This window comes from Neopelma chrysocephalum, unplaced genomic scaffold (genome assembly GCF_003984885.1).
Source record: "Neopelma chrysocephalum unplaced genomic scaffold, ASM398488v2 Primary Assembly neopelma1_88, whole genome shotgun sequence".
Taxonomy (NCBI): Eukaryota; Metazoa; Chordata; class Aves; order Passeriformes; family Pipridae; genus Neopelma; species Neopelma chrysocephalum.
In genome coordinates this window covers 1,243,960-1,268,151 of record NW_020897750.1, presented here as the reverse complement: position 1 = coordinate 1,268,151, position 24,192 = coordinate 1,243,960, and the positions used below count along the sequence as shown (strand labels likewise).

At 35.6% G+C, this 24,192-nt stretch overlaps 1 protein-coding gene across 3 annotated transcripts in view; it reads right to left on the bottom strand.

Annotated features, from left to right (window-relative positions):
* Nucleotides 1-24,192, bottom strand: part of LRBA (LPS responsive beige-like anchor protein) — a 401,639-nt gene that overhangs the window by 80,651 nt on the left and 296,796 nt on the right. For all 3 annotated transcript variants that reach the window (XM_027692706.1, XM_027692708.1, XM_027692707.1), the window contains one exon: nt 14,935-15,087. In XM_027692706.1, coding sequence (XP_027548507.1) covers nt 14,935-15,087 — 153 coding nt within the window. The remainder of the gene's footprint in view (nt 1-14,934; nt 15,088-24,192) is intronic.

Sequence of the window (24,192 nt, the reverse complement as noted above, 5' to 3'; positions counted from 1 at the left end):
TTTTTGCATTAAACTTGACTTTTCTTGGAAAGCTGGATTCCATCCCTGCTACAGGACTGCCATCTAATTCTAATCTAATCACCAACCTTTTTACAAGTACTATATTTTTGGGGATATCTAATTTGATACAAAAGTTTATCAAACTGCGGTTAGTTCCGAGGTTATTTTCACAATATTTCATGGTCAAGGTAAGATTTGCTGAGGTTTCAGCTGCAACGCTGACTCAGTGTTTTCTGCCCTGTCACACTATTTATACACTGTCGTTCTTGATACCCTGTTATACAAACACAACTGTTTCTTGGGCTGAATGGCAAAGCAAATGAGAACAGACCCAAATTAAAACCAATATTTTGTCTTTTATTTCAGAATTTGCAGAATGCTTAATACTCTGAAAAAATCTCACCTCCGAATACTTTCAAAATAGACATCCATTATTAGCAGGGCATTTATAAAACAGAAATATTACATTTGCCTCATCACATGAAGGTCACATAAAGGTAAACTTAAAATGTCTGTGGATGATGCAGATACTACTGACTGAATATTAAAGAAAAGGCCATGAGAGTTCAAACAGTGTGCAATAAATAGGGTTTGAGGACATATAAATGTAACAGTGTGGAGAAGAAAAGGAGTAATGTATTAAATGAGCCTTGTTCATCTTTTAGACTGAATAAAGTCAGCATAAAAGTAACAGCATGTGACCATTTAGTTTGGCATTATGTGTTGAGGCATAAGCTGAAGGGAAACGTATCCACGGGATACAGGTATAGTTTCATTTTGGTTTTCAAGTACTTGTTTCATAAACCCTACAAAGAGAGAAAAAAGGCCCCCTTTATTGTACAATATAGTGTATGAAGATGTCTCTATGGAATCCTCAGTTGGTTTCTAATCTCATTAAAAGACACAAAGCAGTAGGTGGTGTAGGATCACAGTTCTGAAGGAATTCACAACCAAAATACACTTTCTTAATGTTTTCCTATTGCTGCCTTTGTGGAAAGGCCCTTCAGCTACCAGGGCAAACAACTGAAGGATGTGAATTCAGACATGTAATGACTGTAAGGTCAGCACATGACCGCTAAGCACTCATGACCCCAAATTAAGAGGTATTACCCTCTATCTACTAATCCTTGGGTCACAAATGTACAGCCTACTCCAAGAACATTAAAAATTCCTGAAATTTGCTTACACCCCAGTGCTTGAAAGATAGAAAGCTAACATGCATAAAGTGATCAGATAAGTAAAAGGGGCAGTTCTGTTCTCAAACAACATATTAAAAATGCCATGTCTTTCAGTCGCCTTTTCTGCTAATGAAGACCACTATGAATTTACATTAAAGTATTACAGAAATACACTACCTTCTGAAAATAAGAATTTTAATTTACAGATCCTAACATTTTAAATCCAAAATAGAATTTTAAAGGACAATGAAAAAGAGGCAGCATTCATCTTAGTAGTAAACACATTCAGAAGGTATTACTTGTGTAATGGTACTACATGGGACCCACAAATTAAATTTTACACTTTGGCAGGGTGGCTTTAGTTTTTAAACTACTAAAGACTATGTTTTAAACTATGAAAGACTCTTAGTGTTTTCACATTGTACAGAACATGCAAGAGGCTGCAACAGTCATTCTGTTTGTAAGATTACATAAAGGTTTTTACTGAGAATAAAATCCCAGCTTCTTTGCCATTGTGACACCTTTTATGTCTCCAAAATTTACTTGTTAAAATTAATAGCAACATCTATATTTCTCATATTTAATTATTACAAAAAAATTTGTACTTTTTTTGAAGAAGATACTTCAAAAATGAGTCTTTTGTGGAGACCAAAGGAGCTACGTTAATCTTCTAGATATCACTAGATCTCGCTACAAACTTCATACCTAATATATGAACCTAAAATTTGAGGAAGATATCAAATAGATTTCATTTTAGGTTCCTGAATTAGGATCTCCATGTAATCACTGGAGACTGTAAAGCTGTCTTCATTTATCAATCCACCCATATCCCTGTCATTTTTGTATTTACAAATAGTAACATTAAAAAAAAAAAACAAACCAGAAAAACTGAACGTATCTGACCATATCTATTCATTCCTCTTTGTAGTTTCTCATTAATTTCTTGTGAAATTGTCTGCTTCTCTGCCCGTATCACAGCTTTCTGTCACAAGCTTTTCTGTCACTATTCATGTGCCACAACCTTCTCTAGCCTCTGCAGATCTTTGGACTTGAACACCCCAATATGTATCATTTCACTGCAGTCCATAACTGGCTCCTGACAAACACATATTATAGGGGCTACTTTAGATGGGTTTTTTTCTTTCTTACTCTCTTGCTTCTCATAACATCTTCATGATAAAAGGAGCAGCAAAAAGGGGAACCTTTCAGTCAAAGATGTGTGATTACGAAAGAAGCATCCATTCTAGGAAACCCCATGGCCCACTCCAGGGAATACCAATGGAATACATTCCTTACTTTCCTCCTGCACTGGGACTTGCTCTTGTTAGGGAAGTGACAAAACTGACATATAACAGAGATGGCCATCTGGCGAGACCCAGCTTGCCAGGTGGTTTTATCTGATCCTCAGCATGCCTGCCCATCACCAGCTCAACCAAACCGAGGGCAATGTTTATACATGCTGCGGTAGGAAGGTGTACAAAACAAATCAGAATCAGCAGGATTTATAGTATTGGAAATAAAACTGTGCTAATTTGGCTATGCTGATGTAGCCAGAAAAAAACCTGATCCTGAGTACATGGAATTTACTCATTTCTAGTGCACAGCCCAGCTCACATCAGTCTTCCACATAACCACAATATAAAAATGGTAGCTGAAACAACACAAGCCAGCACACTACTCACACCTTGGGTACAGGGGTCTATAAATGGGTCATAATAGGTCAGATGACATGTCCCATGGGAGGAATCTCAAAGGAAAATATTTTATTAAGTAGTCATCCGTGGTTACAACAATACAAAGGGAACTTCTCCTTGTATTTGGAAGAGAAACACCCAAACCCAAAAGAATAAATCTAAATACTGCTCTCTCCTAAACTTATTGTAAACCACTAATGTGTACAGGGCAAACTGCAACTGGGACACAGTTCAATAAACAAGAGTAAAGCCAGAAAGGAACACAATCTGCTAAAAATCTGCAAATAGCTCAAATCTGTCCAGACCAGCAGCAAAACTAGGCGTAAAAAAAGTTCTGGATGTGAGCTAAGTTTGCATGCAGCTTTGGAATGGATTTTACTCATAGCTTAATTCTGGTACACACACAGCCCAAGGGTGTGTCTGCATGATGTGCTCGCACCGGTCTGAAAGGAGGACATTGACAGTGCAGACATCCAAGGCCACTGCAGTAGTCCTGCTTCATGTGCTTTTGGTATCCTAAAGAAAGGTTTAGTAAAGTAACTGACTATAAATCAAATAGTCACATCAGAACATGCAGCAAAATTTAATTCTTAGGTTATGTATATTAGTTTAGGGAAAATATATTATTAAAAGCCTATTATTAAAAAAGTTATTCTGTGATTTGTTATGAAAACAGAGAGCACTCCAGCAACTCCTGGAGCATGCTTTCACCACCTTCCATTCCTAATCCTCATTACAAAGTTCTTATTCTGCCTCAGAAAGCAGATGGCAAGAGATAATGTCAGTAACAATTAGGAGGCTTCACTGCCCTTAAAGGCTGTCCTGTTATACACTTGTAATAACTTTTTTCAGAAATTTTTAGAAACGGGATACTTTGCACTATGTTATTCTAGTAGATGGTTTGGAACATCCCCAAAACAATCACACAAGTTTTTGTTTTGGTGTGTTTTGTTTTGGTTTTTTTCCCTTTAAACAATGGAGAATGTTGGCTTTATTATTACTTAAAAATCAACATTATAAATTAAGCTTCCTGCATTATTTTCATTCTATACATTGTAAAACTAAAACCACTTGACTTTCTTAATATTTTAAATCAACTTCCTTTAAACTACTTGCATGCTGCTGAACCTTTCATGTTTTTATGAACCCAGTTCAACTCTCACTAACAACTAACCTGGATCAGATCCAAAATTTCTTTTCAAACTGTGGCTTAGAAAATGCTTTCCATTTGGACAAGGACAAACGTAAAGGACCTCACAAGAGTATATATTATGTCACTTTATCTATGCAGAATTTTGTTTGCTTATGAGTTATTTGCATGCCAATTATACTTTTGCTATTATTATCTTTAATGTGCTTTAGAAGCTGTTGCTTTTTATTAACAATGCTAGTCTACCTAAGCAAAATCCAAAGAGCAAATAGGATTTTAGAATGAAGAAAAAAAAAGCTGAGGGACAGACAAATTTCATAAAATTAATATATTTTGAAATTTTAGTATTTAAGATGGAGAAAAGAAAATTACTTGCAAAGTCAGTCTTGGCAAAAGCAGTCTACCTTGGTTCTAGAGCCTTCTTTGAGCTAGCTAAGCACGAGAAAGAAGCATGAGAAACTCTAGCTCTGGTGTTTTACTAATGGTCCTTCATGCTTCAACAGCAGAACAATTATATTGGTTTAAATTGAAGAGCAGAGGCTATTTGTAGCTATTTGAGAATGAAATAAGGAAATAAAAACTGATCCTTTATTAGATTTAGTTCTGTGTTGACTATACACCTCACAAACGTTACTAATGCAGTTCAACAGATGAGTAAGTATGTATTTACCTTGCAGAATAAGAATCCCAACCCAAGAGATTTGGAGTTGCTTGAATTGCTTCAAAAAGAGAAACGGGAAAAGGAATTCACAGTCCCTTACTATTTAAGGGTGGATCAACCATCTGACCGAGGAAACCAACTGCCCAGGACATTTATGACTCAGGTGAGCATGACCTGGATCATCAAAAACCTGCATTTGTTTTGCCAAATACATTCTCCTTCTTGACTGATGGGCTATAGTTTGGCCTCTCCTTAAACCAAAAGGGCTACACCTGAACTTTCAATTAAAGGGTAACAACTGGCAGATGTGAGGGAACATCTAGCAGGAGGTTGATGCTGAGCAGATGGGCTGGGGTGCAGCAACCTTTTCCATGGGTTTCCACCTCCTGCTTTTGCAAAAGCGCATAATCATCACAAGCCTGACACTACCCTTCCTTGATACTCCCTGCAGAGCACAGTGCTGCTACAGTTAAACTAAGATCAGAAACATGGCTAACTTAGAGCTTGTCTAGCTCTACAAGTCCACACTGCTCACTGCTGCTTAATGAGATAACTGACAGAGAACATAGTTACAGAACTTTCCACTCCAAAATGTTTGTATTCTCACTGCAATGCAGCCAGCTGTGGCATTATTTGTGCCAATGCCACCAGTGGTAGAGCAATATTGTAAATCAGGTCACTTAAAATAACAGCCTACATTAGAAACAAGGCTTTTTCATATAATTTCAGTTATCTAGTTTAAAGTACAGCTTCACAAACATTTGTTTCTGAATAGAGATGGGGAAATACAGTGAGGGATAGGAAGAAGAGATGGGAAACTTACCTTAACTACATCCCTGCAAGTGCCCTACGTTTTGGAACTATATCTTCAGATTTTCCTTTCTATAAATCCAGAAGATCTGTTGTACAGGACTAAAACATCACTAATTTAATATGGTTTTGAAAAAGATACTTCTGTTTATGAGAGCAAGGAGAGGTGGGTACTATTTCTTTCATATTCCTCTAGAGCTTGTCTTAACCACTGAATGTAAGATCTTGTCTTTCATATTACATTTTGTACCACCTAAAAAACTACGTATCTTTTTATTTGTATAAATGTCCCTTTCTGGTTTCTGTTGTTACTCCTCCTGGGTATTGTTGTTATATTCCTGAGCCTAATTACACACTTTACGAAGATTATTACCCTGCAGCAAAGCTAAATCTATCATTTCATGAACTTTTACATCCTTGTGTTATGAAACAGAGAATGTAATTTCCTGATGCATCTTCTCAGTACTATTTATTATATTGTATGCTTTTACTCTGCTCTTTTTCTAGGAAGAAGAAACTCTTTCCTCATATGAGGGTTCTTCCTACATCCATATGATGATGTAAGCTTGCCCTGTACCCCAGATGGTTTTAGCAGCATTGCTGTTTCTCATACCAGGAGTGGAGTCTTGCCAGGGGAAAGCACTGAAAGCAAAGCCTCAGCTGACTTTTCTTTGTATCCTTCCATGTAGGGCACAGATGGCCAGGTTTTCTCAGCCACTCCCCTTCTTCAGCTGAAGACCACAAATTTTCAGTTTATTTCTCCACAGTTCCATGTATGCAAATATTATCAAAATCTCACTTTCTTTTCCAGCAGTTAGGGTAGAAACTTCTCTACACTGACTATATTACAAATCCTTTATTTTGAATACTCACCAAATTCAAGTTTAGCAGCATATTTTCACATATGATCTATAAATAAACACTGAAACAAACCAAACAACACCATATCCTACCAGGTCTCTCACCAGAACATTTGTTCTATGCAAGTCCTAAGCAATACTAATTCACCTTGCAGGAGGAACAACTTGAATATTTCTGTGCAAGACAAAGACTTCCAATCACAGACTGTAAGTATTAGTAAATCAAATAAGAAACTGCCATTGATTTTGAACTTTTTTTTTCTCCCTTACCAATACCGAGCCTGTGATGCAATTTTTCCATGTTAATCAAAATTCTTTTCATTTTCAACAGTATCCCTCAGAACACCATTTACAGGGAGTGCCCAGGCACAGCATTCGGAGAACAGACAAAGAGAAGACAGACAGATTTAGTGAACACCTGTTAAATGGGGCAGTGGCTCCAGCACAATTGTTTCCCACTTCATTTCACACAGTAATAACTTTAATGTCCTCCATGGACTTGCTTTCAAACACCAGTTCTACAACATCAAACAACAAAAGAGCTGAAAACAAATTAAATTGTATAGATTGCTTCAAATCAACTTTTTTGGATAAAAGCAAATTTACCTATTTCACAGTTTTCTTTTTTTTTTTTTTAACTGTACCAAACTGTGTTAACATTCAGATTTTTATAACATTCTCCTCCATATTTTAATAATTATCTTGGGTACGGTAAATTCTCTTACCTCATTAGAAAATCTGCATCTCCCATCACTTTGTTGAATGTCCATAGTTTTAGTTTAGGCTTTGGCTCCTTTTGACTCTTATCCTGGCTTTTCTTACTATTTAACAACTTTTTGTTTCATTTTGTTCTCATTTAAAATATTTGTATTTTTTAGTTTTATTCATCCTCACCTTGTTTAGTCTCAAACTTCACTAAGATAGACACATATAATAAATGTGTCTAATACATTTATCTATAGATAAATATGTAGTGTCATAATGATCAGCATGTAATTTAAACTCTTTTTAGAATGTGATAGGTTATAGGTTTTTTTAAAATGAGAGAATTATGCTAGAATTATTTAATAACTTGAATTTTTTTAATTATGAAGTGTGGCAAACGATCACATCAGCTTCAAATGTTTTCTTTTTTCCATAATAGCAAAGACAGACAAATTGTCTATGATTCCATTAAGCTTTCTTTATTCAGGAAGGCTGGCATCTATCACACTTCCAGAAATTATTGAAATGCAAGCATGTGTGGACATTTTTAAATAATTTTACTCTACTTACATTCTTGAAGTCCAGAGTTGAGCTGTAATTTCAATAAAGTAACTTGTATGCAGAGTTTAAAGAGATGGTAGGAATTGCAAACAAGATTTGTTAGGATAGAATAGATTTTACTAACTCTGCTTTCTCTTCCTATTTACATATCTGGATTGGATATAAATTAGATCAATGCCTTTGAGTGGCAAATGATGATATACTACCTAGGTTACTGTTTTCATTAAAAAGGTGAAAAAAGTTTCTTTACATCATCACATATATTTTACTGTATATTAACTTTGTCCTACAGATGCACCTCTCCAATGTATTCCATCATATATATTATGCAAACCCCATCTTCCAGTATTAGCATATTTTGATGTATTATGAAACCCAAAGTGAATGCTTTCAGCATCCTTACATTCTATTCAAAAGCATGGCTGGAGTTCACTTTTCATTACTTCCCTCATATTCTTGAATATATTTGACTTTCTCTGCATAGTAGTCTCCTTTACAAATTAAATCAATAAAAATTCATACATGAAAATTAATAAAGCCAATATTCCAACAGAACTGGATTTAAATAAGCATGAATTTCTGGCCATATTTCTTAGATGGCACTTCAATAAAAATAAGTTATTCTTATACACACGGAGTCAATTGTACACACAGAAAAATTAGTCTACTTTTTTTTTATTCCCAGATTTTCAGAATCTTTTCTAAAAGGCCATATATCACATTCCTTTAGAAATATTTCCTCTCTACTTTTCAAAAATGTCTTATATTGAACGCTCCTATTATTTTCCCTCTAGAATACCCACAGATTAGGTTTTCACCTGCACTGATTTCACCTATGTGTGGTCATGCTGGCATTACTAATATTATTCTAGACTTAGCTGCATATGAGATCTGAATAAGGTGCTTCAGAATGGGCAACGAAAGTCTGATTTCCCTCCCTTTCTATGCTAATAATCAGATCTGTACATGATATAATTAAAAGACTGCTTATAATTACCCAGTATTTTTTGATTCTAACGTGCCCTGCACACAAGTATTTCTGAGTGAAAGACAACAAAGGTTCTAACTTTAAGGAAGTAATTCCAAAAGTGCAAAACGTCCTGCAGTGACAAACACAGATGATGAAATTGTTACACGTGTGGCTGAATTGGTAGGAATTGACCTTGAGTAACACAGTAACACAGATACACCAATGCACCACTTGGCTCAAATGCAAAATCAAACAGGTTTAAGCCAATGCTGGTATTCTACATAGAAAAATTGGAAGGGAAAACCAGACAGTCCCTAGAACTGCACACTGTAGTCATGGAAGCACCTCCTGAGGCAAGGAGGAATCCTGCTGCTTACATTCACACACCATCCTACATTTCTTCAACTGTTTAAGAGACCTTCTGTGCTTCTCTGCCTCTTAAGTACATACACAGTGCAGCCCCTGTGCTTCCCAGGACTACCCTGGTTTCTCAGATAAGGAAAAAAAGATGTGTTAAAAAATACCAAACATTTTTATACCTGAAATCCAATACGCCAGCAGACTGGACCTCTCACACCCAACTTTGCTGAAGAATAATATTCCTGACAACTTTCTGGATTAGACTGTTACATTTCTGAGAATTCTATAAATGGAAATGTTTATTTTGCCTGATACAGGGAACCTTACTTCTTGCACAATCCTCTTTCCATAGTCCCAGCTTGAAAGCAACATAAAATGAATGCAGAGCTGGAAGATAACATAAAATTAATGTAGCATGGTGTTTTAAGATTCACTGGCAATAGTTACGTTTAAACGTAGAGCTATTTTAAATGCTTTACTCACCCATATAGGATAGAAATAAAAGTATTTGCCAGAAAAAGCAAAGTTCCTGCTTACTTCTAAATCTGCTTTTGCTATAATAAATGTGATTTTTGCTAAAAATTAATATGTTTGTAGAGTTAATAGATATCCTCCATTCAGAGGATACGGTATACATCTTGTTTAGTATATAATTATAATTTAGTATATCATTATAATTTCCAAAGAAAAGCCACAAGCAATCACCAAACATCAGAAACACAAATGGAAGTAACAGTTCCATCTATTTACTGAAGTAAAGAGACTGAAAGAACTGGTTTCAAAACTCTTCTTTTTCACCATGATCCATCACTTCTCTTCTACATGAACAGATATTCAACCTGCCAACAGAACCATCTAAAAGACCCTAAGGTGAGTAGAGTTCACAGAGCTATGATTTTCCTTGTCCTCTATTCTACAGCCAAATTCTGCACACATTTCACATCAGTTTGGATTGCCAGAAGCATTTTAATCATGCAGGGTACACAGATCAATCTTTATTCCAGCTTTTTAAGACTACATCCAATCCTACTTAGACCAGAATTTCAAAGTAGGTGCTGCACAGATAACAACTCTGATGTTGCATAACCCAGTTTTCATTTTACCATTTTTCCTGCTCTCTCAACATTTTTAACATATTTAACAAGTCAGCCATTACCATCAATACACAACCAAAATTCTAGCAATCTATTACTAGTAATCTGCAGTTGTGAGCCTTAATTCATAGAGTTCATATCCACACTATTTCAGCACTTGCTGTAACTCATTTGCAAATACACAGCTGTGGAACCAGGAAAAATACCATGCAGAGATTTTTCCAAGATAACACAAAAAATCCAGTACATTCTAATTAACAGTCACTGCTTTAATTGCTGCTTCAATTTCTCTATTTGACTAACAGCAATAGCTTTAATAGATTGAAAGTAGCATAATGTTGTTGAAACCAACTTTTGTTTCGACTCACAAAAACTGCAGTTCTGAGTGTTGTTGGTGTGTTAGTTGGCAGGGACTGTTGCTTCTTCAGTGTTGTCTGGTGCAAGGTGGAGTTGCCTCCACTAAAAAGTAATGCACCATATCAACTGATAATGATCCTATAATTCTCATTATAGATCTTTCTTACTAACTAGTGATCCTTAATACTGATTCATTATGCTCCATTAAAATTTGTAAATGACTGTCCTACCCTCCCTCTCCATTTTACTTATCATGCCACAATTACTTTGTGTATAGTACCTTTATGTATTTAATCATTTCATTTGTTTCAGAAAGCATCCTAGCTTCCAATCACTACATTTTCAATTATTTGAAAATTGGATTTCAAAACTTTCAATCCAGCACAGTAATCTCATCACTTTTCTAATTTGTCTTGCATTTTCCCCAGCACTGAATGAAACGGATAAACCCCTAATAATGAAAGGACTAACTCTGCAATAAAGCACTAAAATACTTAAATTGAGATATATTGTGGAAAGCTGTCTTGACAGACCTCAACAACTTTATTATCATCAAAGCAATCTAATTCTCAAAAAGCTGAGGCTCATCAAATCTGTGTGAAATTTAGTTATTATCTGTTGATTAATAGCTTTAAATTAATTCTTACCAGTTCAGACATCCAAGCTTCAATGACAAGACAAAATAGATCACTTCACCATTTAGAAAAGAACTGCCTTATTGGGATTTTTTGCTATTCCTAACTACCAGGGGGAACCATGGGACTTTTCCTTGGGTTGTACCTGGTCTTTTTGTCATGCATGATATGAAGGGCATTTAAAATTTCTATGAGCTTTAATGGGGTAATTATCCCTAGCTCCAGTACATGAAATTAAATTTCTAAAACAGAAAACTATTCCAAAGGAGAGCACCTTACATAACTAAGACTGTGAAGCCAAGAAAAGACGCAAGAAAAATCTATGTTTTGAAAGGTATATCTATTTCCATCTGTGACAACTATTGCCACAGTTTTTGTTTAAGACTTCTGTATCCAAACCACATCTGAACATCTATCTCTTTATATTCTCCCCTTCCCAGTTTACTTCCCATTCCTTTTTTCTACAGGACTCTGATAAGCATGGGAGAAACAAATCCCCTTTGGTCACATACTAATGGCCTAAAGATATATCACAACTTGGAATTAATAAAGTAAGGATGCAACAATATGTTGCATTTGAGACTTTTCTGTTTCGTTTAGGGGGAGCAATTATAATGTTATCTTGTTTAAGAGTCTGTGAATTTTTGACTGTTATTAAGCTGATACTATAATTCTTATTACACATACATTTATAAAATGATGGATTTATACAATAGTACAATTATTGTCAACTGCACCTATGTAAATGGAAAACTGCTTTCTTAGCAGTTATCCTATGACACTAAATACAGAGCTTAGAGGTATATAAGTTTTTGGAATGTTAAAAACACAGTCACTTTTCCATCAAACTATTGACTGTCTCAGAGAAGAATATCCTATCCCCCCATTGATTCGTGCTATTATATCACAGTAATACAAAGCACCAACTATATACAAAGCAATAGCTGCATTTTGGAGTTCTTTGTATTGCTCAGAATGACATCCTGATGGTATCATTTAGCTCATCATGGCATTCCATCAATCAAAATCCAGTTTTAATTACACACCATTCTGCTTTTTCTCTCAGAGCAAACACAGAGGACAAGCAACGACCTATTTCAATTAAAATACATACTTTATAGAATTAAAAATAGGTTGGAAATCACTTTTAAATCAGCTATCAGCCTGTCAATTAATGTTCTGAACCCCTGCTATTGACCCAGTACTGTACAAGCTGTTATTATGCACTGTCCTACATATCATCTGTTCCCCGTGCTGCTCCGTTCCAGAAAGACAGACAGCTGCAGCACTATATCCCTGTTCAACCTGAGGACCATCTGACTTTAATTGTAGCACACAGCTTGATGTGGGTCTGGTTATGAGAAGCCAAAGTATCACACTGTAATAATCTGGAAAAGCAGAAACCTGCCAACACAAGGCTGCGAACAGGGGCTTGTGCTGTCTGGCTGGCTGACGGGCTGCAGGAAATATGATTAATGAGCAAGGTATAATGATATCAGGAACCCGATTAGCACCACAAAAAGGTCACAGATCAAAGTAGTATGCATTTCATGAGCTCCAATCATTGTGTAAGATCTGTGGACTTAAAGAGGTAAACTGAAATGCAAAGGGAAAAAAATATCTGTGTGTGATAGCTTGCAAAACGAGCACTTAAAATACTATAATCGTTATTTTGTCTGAACCAGGAAGCAGTGAGGAAATATTAACTGAATGAATCAGCCCATGCCATATTGTAGCAAGCTTTTCTTGATAGTATTAGTGAGGATCTGAGCTTTAAGAATTCTTCCTAAACACACCTATTCTACTTAAAATTAAACAATGCTGATGGTAACCAATCCACTAAGTATTAACAAGAAAAAGCAATTTAATATTTGCATGTAATTTTCTCAGTTTTATTCCGCTGCAAAAATGGCAGATTACAGAGAGCATCATCCATACCAGCACTAACAGTGCCACTACCACCACAATAAGTTTAACTACATCACACAGAAGCAGTTAAAGTAATTCAGTGGCACAGAGGTTTAAATTTAATGCTACCAGACTGACCAAAACTTGGTATGTGAGTTACAGAAACAGTATCAGGGACCTACAGTGTTACCAAAAGGGATGATGGCTGGCACGCTTTAATATACCATCACTTGATAAATTATTTCTTACTTTTGTAATTAGCTTAAGCCTTTTAAAAAAAAAATCTGTTCTGCCCAATTAATACTTGAAAACTCCATGCTCCTCTAAAAGTACACCCTGAGAATAGAGCAATAGTGAGGGATATCAAAGAAAGCTTCAAGAAAGGAGGCAGAGACTTGGGAAACGGAGGAAGAATGAGGGAATGGTAGGTTCCAGTATACAGAGAAGTGAGGGTGAGAAAAACTTGGCCCAAGGCTAGAAATGAGGAAAAGAAAATTAAGAGCTAAAACCTGAGAAAAGGAAGAAGTGGGACACGGAGAATAACTTCACAGGGTGGAAAGCCAAATCTGTAATTAATAGAATAAAGACTATATTCTATGTAAAAGCTAAAATACCACAATTCAAGCAACCATCTGTCTTTGACAAGTCTGCTTAAGAACACAGTTGGTCATTTCTCAGGTTATCCCGAATCCCCAGAGCAGGCCAAACTCAAAGAGGTGTCAAGGCTACTCCGCTTACCTATTACCTATCATCACAACTGGAAGATCAAAAGCTGTGTTTCAATATGGTTTGCCAAGTAGTTCTACTAAATGTTAGTGTATTTCATAGCTCATTTAAATAAAATTTGCATATGCTTCTTTCTATATGAAGGAATTCATACAGAAACTAAATTCACACTACATACTTTGTGATTACTATTACCTACAACTGCCTGCAGAAACCTAGGCCACACAGCATTTCTGAAAACCATGGTGTCATGTCATCAGTAAAAGTGCAGTGTAAAGCATTCTGATAACTCATAAATCACAGATTTCTTCTGATGTGAAAGTTCTGCAAAGTTATGGATATGAGTTCTGATGTTCCACCAACATAAGAAGGTTTTCAATTCCTATTTTCAAACATAGGAGCGTCAGGATGTTATCCTGATAAGCCGGATATCTGGAAGGCTTTTGAAAACTTCCATGCCATAATTCAGTATTTCCAGTTAGCCGACTACCACATGAAAACTACAGCTTAATTTTTCAAGATTTGTTAAGAAAAGCTTTTCTTATTTATTTTAGAATGCCATCCATGCAGAATTCTTTCATTTTGAAAGGAGCCTAACAGAGCTTTTGAGAATGTGCTCATAAACCAACAATGACGGTGCAACAGTTATGCTGTAATTCATTACACTGCCTGGAGGGCACATTGAAGGCAGGCAGTGATAACAATCGGATTTTCCAAAGCAGGAAAAAGAATAGTTATAGAGGTTTGGGGAATGAAGAAGGTAAAAGAGAATTTGGTTTTATTTTCTTGGAAAAAAAAGGCTCTGAAAAATATCAATTTAATTGAAGAAATGGAAGAGGTGACAGAAGATTTAAAATACAACCTTCTTTCCCAAGGTGTTCACGGATCTTTGGAGTTAAATGGACACTAAAATTAAGAAACCCTAAAATTCCATTCAAGTAATTGGAGTGACAAATATTTTTATGATTAAACAAGCTTTTTCAAGTCTTCTGTAAAGTGATGATTTAATTAGCTCTTTAGAACCACAGGAGCTGACATACAAATAGAGTAAGATCTGCACACTCAAACTTTTTTGAGCAATTCTAAAGAATGAGCAACACTATATGCCTTTTTTCTTCTTAAACTTGTAAATCTATTTCTTCGGATAATTTCAGACATAGTCCTATATAAATTATAAATATATGTATTGCAAGCAAAGACCCAAATTATTTTAGAAGAATCTTGCAAAACAAAAGTTACTTGACTACAGAAGACAACCATCTTACCAGTCTGTTTATGCGAACAAATTCTTCTGGGGTTTTGGCCCATGGTGGAAGTTCAACATCAGACACAACTGTTCCATCATCCATCACTCCCAGGTTGTAATTGTTGCTGTTGACAAATATCTCTGGCAGGTAATAAAATTCAGGAATCAATTCCTGGAGATAAATGAAAAACAATGCCATGTTATAAATTCTGTCAAGAGGATGCACTGTCATGTTAAAAAAATAATTACTAGAATGGCATTAGGTAAAGAGAATACACAAAATTCTCCCACAGACATCCCCCTCCTGCCCTAGAAGGGAGAAATCCTCGCTTTTGTACTTTCTAAAATTTAAACCTGTAGATATGATAAATCCTTAGCATGCTTTTAACATGACAAAGAACTAAGACACAACAGGCTATAGGACAAAAATGTCAGAACACTGTTTTTGACTGTATATTATACACAGAGAAACTTATGAACATCACGTGGAACAAGTAATATTTAGTGGAAAGCTACAGACAACCAATGATGTCAAGAAGTCGTAGAAAACTGCTTCTTTCACATTTTAATACAATCCACATTTTAAAGTGCTCATGCACAAATAGCATTCTACAGTTTGGATGAAACTAGCACTATAGGTGTTAATTACAAATGTGTAAAACCCAGTTATATTCTTATTCTCTCTAACATAAAGGGTCTAAGAACTTTATGTTTAGGCTATTATCTAAGATTATTCAATGCCCAGAAATATTTTTTTTTGTAAATTCTAAAATCCGTGGAGTTATGCCACATGTTCCACAAAAAAAAAACAAACCCAAAGCTGAATCAGGTCTATATTTTTCATTCACAGAAAGGTCATTAACTCAATTATGTGCCCAGTCTATAAATTACAGGGAAGAATCACACATAATTTCACACACACGAGGAGAGAAGGAAGGAATTTCACATGGTTATGAGGTCTGCACTAAATGCCTTGTCAGGATCATCACTGCTCTAAACACGTGTGCTCCACAGGCCTGTGCTGAACACGACTGGAGCACAGCATTGACACCTCCCTGGCTGGCCCGCTCTGGCACCTCTGCAGGCACAGCTATGCCAAGCACGGCTGAGGAAAAAATGTAAGCACACACAGCACAGGAATTGTACTTTCCAAGTCTTCTCAGAAAAACAAAGTAATAGTAATGGCTAAACAAAAATTTTATTAAGCAGAAAACGATACATCTTAGCGCAGAACGGAACACAACTTGCTAAGAAGCAAAATTAAGCTCAAACCCATAAGGATTTTCTCCTGGATAAGTGGATTATTTCTCTGGTTTGCAACTTCCTAAGCTGTCATGCATTTTATAAAATTCACACTCAGTAACACATAAACATACCTAAGCTAATGTGATTAGAACCTTATTTACACACTTCTATAAAAATGTCTGCAAAGTCTTGGCATAACACTTCATAGAAAAAGCTGATTAAGACATAACAGATATATTTCTGCCCTAAATACCTTTCAAAGGTAGGGGGTTCTTTTGTGGAACTTGATGTTGAGACTTCAATACACCCAATAAAGCTGGCAATTTGATGGATTTAGAAAAATTGAGCCACTAAATTAGAGAATTTACTCCCTTTGTAAAGAAAGGATCAATACATGTAATTGCTTCAGGAAGTGTATTTCATAGCAAACGAGTGGTGTAAAATTGGTTTTCCATACAGCAAGTGCAAACTGCATGCCACTCTAGGAGTAGAAAAAACATCAGACTACCCCACTGGCTTTGTCTACAGTGGGTGTAGGATGTAGCCATGCCAGAAGCTCAGTAGATCAGACCCGAAACCCAGTCTTGACATGGGTCAGTGGATCAGTGGTCTCCCAGATAGCCCCTCAGGGCCAGCTATGGCATGAGCAGCTTTCCAAATGGCTGAGTGCAACAGGGAGGTCATCAGATTGCGGACAAGGTCAATCCGAAGTAGCCAGGGCAAAGACAGGAAAGATCAAGCAGGAATTAAGCTATTATCACCTCCATCCTTGTGTGAAACACCCCTTGGCTTTGAATTGTACATCTTTTTGTTTACAGTCACCTTAAATTAACTAGGCAGGGTAAAAACACGCTTCTGTACCAAATGCTTGACAAGTACTTGATAAATAAGGAGATTTGAAACTATTTAATTGTATAAGTGAAAGAATAAGAACGTAGCAAGGATAAATATTTGTAAAAAAGAAAGCAATACTGAAGTTGCTATAGTTTTTATTATCACAGACAGAAACCAACAAAGAAAAAGCAGAGACACAAGACTCTTAATTTGATAGCAGCATGCACCACAAATATGAAACCATACCATGATTCTGAATACTTAAAACATAAGCTCATTACATATGTTACTGATGCTTTTATTTCTTCTTTAAATCTATATTTCTGTACAGCTATTCATTAGTTTCTTTCAAGATCAGAAAACATTTGGCTTTCTAGAACACATTGTTTTCATTAGATTACACAGAAACAATATGCTGTCTGGAAACTTCAAAATTATCAGTAACTTCTACTAGTTTGACTATTAGAAACTTTTCATAAAACTTTTCATTACTCCAGAAATGAGCTTTCAGAAAGTTTTTCACTGTCACCATAATGACACATTCATACAAAAGGAACTTCTTTATTATGTGATTTCCTTCTCTTGACCATGTGCTAGCATTTATCCCTGGGAAAAATAGAGTGCAAACTTATACATCGGGCCATTGGAAATGAGTAGTATTTAGTGCCCATTTTCAACGGCTTTATACTGGTGAAAATGAAACCATTAGTTAAAGAAAAACAGTTTTCCCTAAAACCAGCAAATAAACCTGTTAACAAAATACTAATTTTTGTCAAGCTTACAAATATTCTTCATGTATTTGGTAACTGCAGCCCTTAACAGTCCTTCTCAATTCTGTTTGTGGGGTCTTCTTTTTTCTTAAAATCTTCAAATCACATGCACAGACTGACACTAAAACAGCAGATGCTGACTCGTGTGTAACTCCACTAATGATGGAACTTTTTGGACACACCAAAACGTTAAAAAAATTAATGAACACACTTTTTGCTTGGTTTTAGTGGGTGGAGGAAGGAGTTATGAGTGTTTTCACACAAACATCACATGAAAATGCAGAACCAGACATTAGGGGCCAGACTGAAGGATCATTTAATATCTCCCCCAGAACAGTGACAAGGACTGGACTAACACAGGGCAGATAAAGTCTTTCCATGGATATTCTGTCAGCTTCTTACAGTTAAATGGTTTTGAACTAATCTGTGCTTCTGATTTTTAACTCATTAATCATGGGTTCCACAATGTAGTTTTGTCTACACAGGTTTTCCTTTGACTATTCTACAACTGCTTCCTCACAGTTTCAGTGGATGGTTCTAGCACCCATACTGTGAAACACAGTAAATGTTAGTTCCTTATTTGCTCTTTTATATGTCCTTCTGGATACTACAGACCAATATTATCAGATTCTTCCTCAGTGGTCTCTTTTTGCAAGCTAAAGGATTCTAATCATTTTAGATTTGTTCCCACTGGAGGTCTTCCCTTCCAACTAAAAATTTTAGTTGCCTTCATACTTTTTCTAACCCTACTGAGTCCCTCCTGAAATTTCACACACTCAGCATATGTACAAAAATGGTAATATTGCCCCACATTTCTTTTACTTATATGATGTTGCAGAAAACCAAAACATCTTTGTGATTTGTTGAAGCTCTTGCTTTAGTACAATTGTGTTTGAAAATTACTTTCTAAAATTTCTCTTTTGGAATTCACCAGTTCTACAAGGTAGAGACAGACATGCTTATGATAAGCAATACTTCAGTCCTTCTGCCATGTTTTTTATTACAACTGGTCAAGGAGCTCACAGTAAACATCAACATCAATCTAACACGCAGTACTTATAAGTGGTATATGTTTTTTTTTTAAAAATATAAAAAAATTTGCCATATCAAGATTCTTATTAAAATGTTCATAAAATTCTGCAAGTAATTACAGTACAATTTTTCTCTAACAAAAGTTGCCCCGTAACACATGGAAACAATGATTCCTAAGGAAACATCACTAAAAAGATTTTTCTGCAAACACATAATATCAACAGAATGTCAGTCTAACATTGGTAATTTATTTCCACTTATGCCACCAGGTATAAAAAAATCTATACAAGATACTTTGTTTCTTTAATGCAATGAAATGTTGTTCTTCTGTTTAGAAAATCAATTATGCATTTTGAAGCAGTTACATGATCTGCATAGGTGTCTAGAAAAAATGACACATCCCTAATCATATTAAAACATTTATAAGATACCTAATTTTCAAACTAAGTTATTTCACAATCACATTACGCAATATTAAGCCCATGTATAACCTGTCAAACAGAATAATAAAAATGGATATTAGAAGTCTGAGTTTTTATTCATATTGCCACATTTTATTTCCTCTGTTTGGGGACTAAAATGGCATTCAAAAATATATACGAATGTATTAAATTAACTCAAATTTCATTTTTTCATCACACATCCATGAAATAATTTTCAGGACTGTGGGAAAGTATAATTTCTAAGTACCCATGAGTTTCCTTCCATCTGCTATATGTGTGTTATTTCTCACTAAGAAATTGTCAACTAAGAAATTGTCTCAAGACATTGCCTGCAATTCTGCCAACTTGTAAGAAAAATACTTCAGCAGGTTTCCATTAAAATTCTAAATTTAATTAATGAAGAAGTTAATTTTGTCAATGTTTAACCATTCTGGTTAAGTTCTAAGCAACTACATTTCAAATATTTCCTAGTTTAAGAAAAATATTCAAATCCTCTGTAATTTACAATTAAGCAAAGAAAAAAGTCCAGATATTTATTTAGTAGAATAATGAAATATATGATAACCACAATTAACAGTTGATTCATAATTGATCAATATGTAGATTTTATTAACTCTATATTTAATTGCATTAAAAATGCATCCTTAGGGCACTTTAAATCCTGTTATTTTTATATATATATAGACACACACACAAAATTATTTTATCTTTTACTGAGAATATATGCAAAAGTATGCAATGGTATTTACTTACCATATATTTACAGTAGGTAATACGCAGTTGAGGTTAATTTTAAAGAGAAAGAGGAAAAAAGTTGTATATATAACTACACTCCTTTCTTCCATTTTTTTAAAATTAACTGGGGGTGAAAAGGATTTATGACTGAATCACAAAAAGGTCTAGACGAAATCTTGAAAGGTCACTTTGTCCACCTTTCCATTCACAGACAATTACAAACAGGTATTCTTGACAGATGAATTCATGGCAGATGTTTCTCTGCCTCATTCTTTTAAAATTTTCAATGATGGGGACCTCTGGAATCCCTTGTGTTCATCTGTTCCCACCACCTAAATGTATTCCTAACATTTAGACTGCTTTCCTGCAGCTGGAGCCCATTGCTTGTCCTATTCAGACCAAACAGGACTGACAGGCAGCAGCTGCCCCTTTGTGGAGGAGCAGCTTTTTCCTCAGGAACAGTGAGATCCATTCCCAACACCACTTTCAGATTGACCACTGTTCTCCCCCTGCAGTAAGGATGGACAGCACCAATTCTGGCATGCTGGCACACTGAACAGGAAGGATATATCAGAATTCATCTTGATACGAGACAGAAATTCTTTTCAGTGACAATTATTGTTCACCGAACAACGACCTCAGAGTCTCCATCACTGGAGGTTTTCAAGATGGGCTTGTTCAAGGTGCAAGATAATCTCATCTAGGCTTCCTTTCCCACAAAAAAAGTTGAACTAGATGATTTTTCAGGATCCCTTCAGCCTGGGCTGTTCTATGATTGCACAAAAGTGCACTGTGCCTGCCAGCCAAAATCCCCAGCCCAGTAAAAGCATTACAACTGCCAGTGCCAAAGCACTTCATGTTTCTGTCCTTGTTCCTCTTTTCTCTGAAGTAAGCAACCTAAAACTGACAACTTTATATCAGTGGTCTTATTTTCTACACCTTTGGTCATTCTCCTTCAGACTCCAGCAAATTCGTCCATAAATTCCTCAAAATTTATTATTTAAACAGCTACAGAAGTAGTTTGGAGCAGATATTAAAAGTATTTGTTTCATTTTCAATACAATTATGACTGGATATAAAAGAAGTAGACCATAGATATTAGATGGAACTTCCTGATCAGGACACCCAGATGTCTCTATTTTTAACTACTGCAATTCCCACAGATTACCATACACAGATCTGACTGAATTTAGAGTATTTATTTTTCCTTTTTAAACTCAGAGAAGCATTTTCCTCTTATCGATCTTAACACAATTTTACAGAAAAACACATCTTTTACAAAAAGCAAAGATCTGCATCCTAAATATGTTTAAAGTTTTACTACACCAGATATAATGTTTATGGTTAAAAATCTGAATTTCTAGCTACCTGCTTCTGAATTTTGCTGGTCATTGCTCTTGGACATCTCTAACTTTGTGACTACTATGACATGAAATTCCTCCTATACAAAGGTCATGTTGCCAGTTTGGCAGCAACTTTGTTCCTTGTAACTTTTGAAACTCCCATCAATCAGATGAAAAAGTATAAAACAAACCAAAGAATATGTAAAAAAGCTTATCAGGTTACAGGCTGTCTTAAGCATGCTTATGTTAGGCAGCCTGTTTCAATGATCATGAGTTGTCACGGTACCAAAAACTCAACAAATCTTGTTAATTATTGTACTTGTAGCCAATGATTTCTTTATTCCTTTTAAGAACAATTTACAAAACCTGAAGAACAGCACATAACAGCACTATAGCTTCAAACAGATTTTGACAAGACCCCATGGCCAGCAGAGTCCTTGGTTTAGCACAGGTTAAGTCTAGTTCAAGGCTGGCACTCTCAGTCTCCATAAGCTGATTGTATCAAACACATTTTTGCCCAGGATCAACTCTAGCCATTAACCTAGAGATGATTCAGAGGCAAAGAATTAGAAAATGGATGAAAACTTCCAAGTCAGAGGCTACTTTCAGAGCTCTCTGTTTATTACGGTCTGTGGTTTGAGACAATGGTTTAAACCTGTGATTATCATTTCAGTTATAATTTAGTTCCTAATCTCAGGATTCTATTCGTAACGAAATCATCATGTCTTTTTAGCATCCTTCTGCTTCTCAAGCTGTCCCCTCCTGAAGAATCTTGGCCAAAACCAATATTCCCCAATCCCACTGGTGTTTATATAGACCAGTTGCCCACTTCATAACACTAGTACACTCCTAGGAGCCCAAGACAATCTAAGCATTATCACAGACATTGCTTAATACCATTAAAATTCAAAGAGACTTTAAACAAGAAGCTTGACTTAAAGAAAAGTCTTATTATTAAAGAAAAGTTGTCTGAAATGATGTGATGCTAATGAGTTTTACAACATAGTTAACTTGCCAAAACAGCATTTCTATACCTAAAATTAAGCTGATGAGGATCATAACTTGCCAAACACACCTGTATGAGATATGAACTCAGATATTCAGTACCATCACAACAGCTTTCACTGATGTGTGTCATATCACACAACTGATTTTCATAAATTAGTATCCATTTTATGATGGAACAATCTGGAACAGTGTAATTGGAGCTTACTAATGTCTTCCGTAAGATTATGGTCTTCTAGCATCTCCTTTTGAACAAAACTAGTTAAATTAACCAAAATGAACCCCAAGCCATAAGCACATGAAAAAGAAACAAACATAAGGCAGTAGAGGAAAAGGCATGAAGAATGGTATATAACTCTATACTAGTGACTGTAACTTAGTTAAAAATAGTCAAAAAATCAATCACATTAAGCCAATCTAATTTTCTTTTCAAAAGAAAATTTCGGGAGTGGACGGTGAAGGAAAAAGTGTCAAAGTGTTGCTTCACTTTTGAGAAAGCCCTCTGAGACTGTCTCTGTCTCCCATGACACTCCTATAAGCAAAGCAGAGAAATGGAGATGAGATTAGGTTACAATAATGTGGGAGTACCCAAGCTGGAAATCCATATTCCAAGAGAAGTTATCAATAGTTCACTGTCAAACTGGGAGGACATGGTAATGGAGTCTACCCTGCTCTTAATACCAGTCAATAATCTCATTAATGGCCTGGCACAGAAGGTGCAGAAGTAAAATTATAGATGACACTAAGAAGGCAACACAGCTATTTGGAGGAGAGCAAGAGAATTTCAGATGATCTTGAAATCTATATACTTGGTACAAAAAAAACCCAACCAAAAAAACAATCGTCAAAGTACTACACTTGAAAAAGAGAAAATACAAGTTAAGTGCAACATTGGGTAACAATTATGCTGTTGCAAACATAATGACAAATAAATTTATTGCAACAGGTTAGCTACCAAACCAGAAGGAACAACTCCTTCTGACCAAGTACAAATATACTGCCAGGCTAAGCATGTTTGCTTTTCTATGGTATTAAACAAACTAACCAGGACTGTTTGCACCAACATCATAAATTAAGAAGCAACTGAGTTAATGATCATGCCTGTACAGTATATTAAAAGTACTAGGTGGTACTCTCACAGAATTGAAAAATATTCAATACTTTTCAGTGCAGAAGATTTAACTTAAAAACACATGGTTAATCATTTAAAGACAACAGTCCTGAGCTAATTAGTAAATAACAAAGCCAGAGTTGTAGTGAGACACTAGCAAACTTCCAAAGGCATTTTAATTTTCATTGCTCAAATAAATGGATGGGATAAACTAGGAAATTAAATTTTATGCAACATATCACCTCTTGAAATCAAAATTTGAAAAGTTCAACCAAAGGTTATACTACAGTGCAGCATTAGTTTCCCGCTTTGATCATCGATCCAAGGCTTTCACAGGATATTGATACAGATCGGTTGTGACCGCACATATGCTTTAGCTTTCTCTGTTTTAGTGGTACCAGCCAACAAGAATTGCTTCCAAAGCTAGCTCATGTTAGTCCTCCTTGTCATATACAAAGCATCCAACTAAGATTAACAATAATCTTAGGACAGCAAGCATCAATAACTGATTTATTCTCTTCACTTGAGAAGCAAAGAGAAATCATTTCTTTTCATCAGCTCAATGGTTCTAAATGTCACGATTTTTTTCAGCTGGAAGAGGAATAAATGCTTCTTCTTCCTTTGTGTCCCCTACTCGCCACTAACTAAAGGAGCAAAATTATGTGCTCCACTTTATTCACGCTTTTTGATGTGTGTGTCAACTAAACAAATTAAAGCACTAGCCAGCTAAAATGTTGCAATTCTGCACATATAAAATTT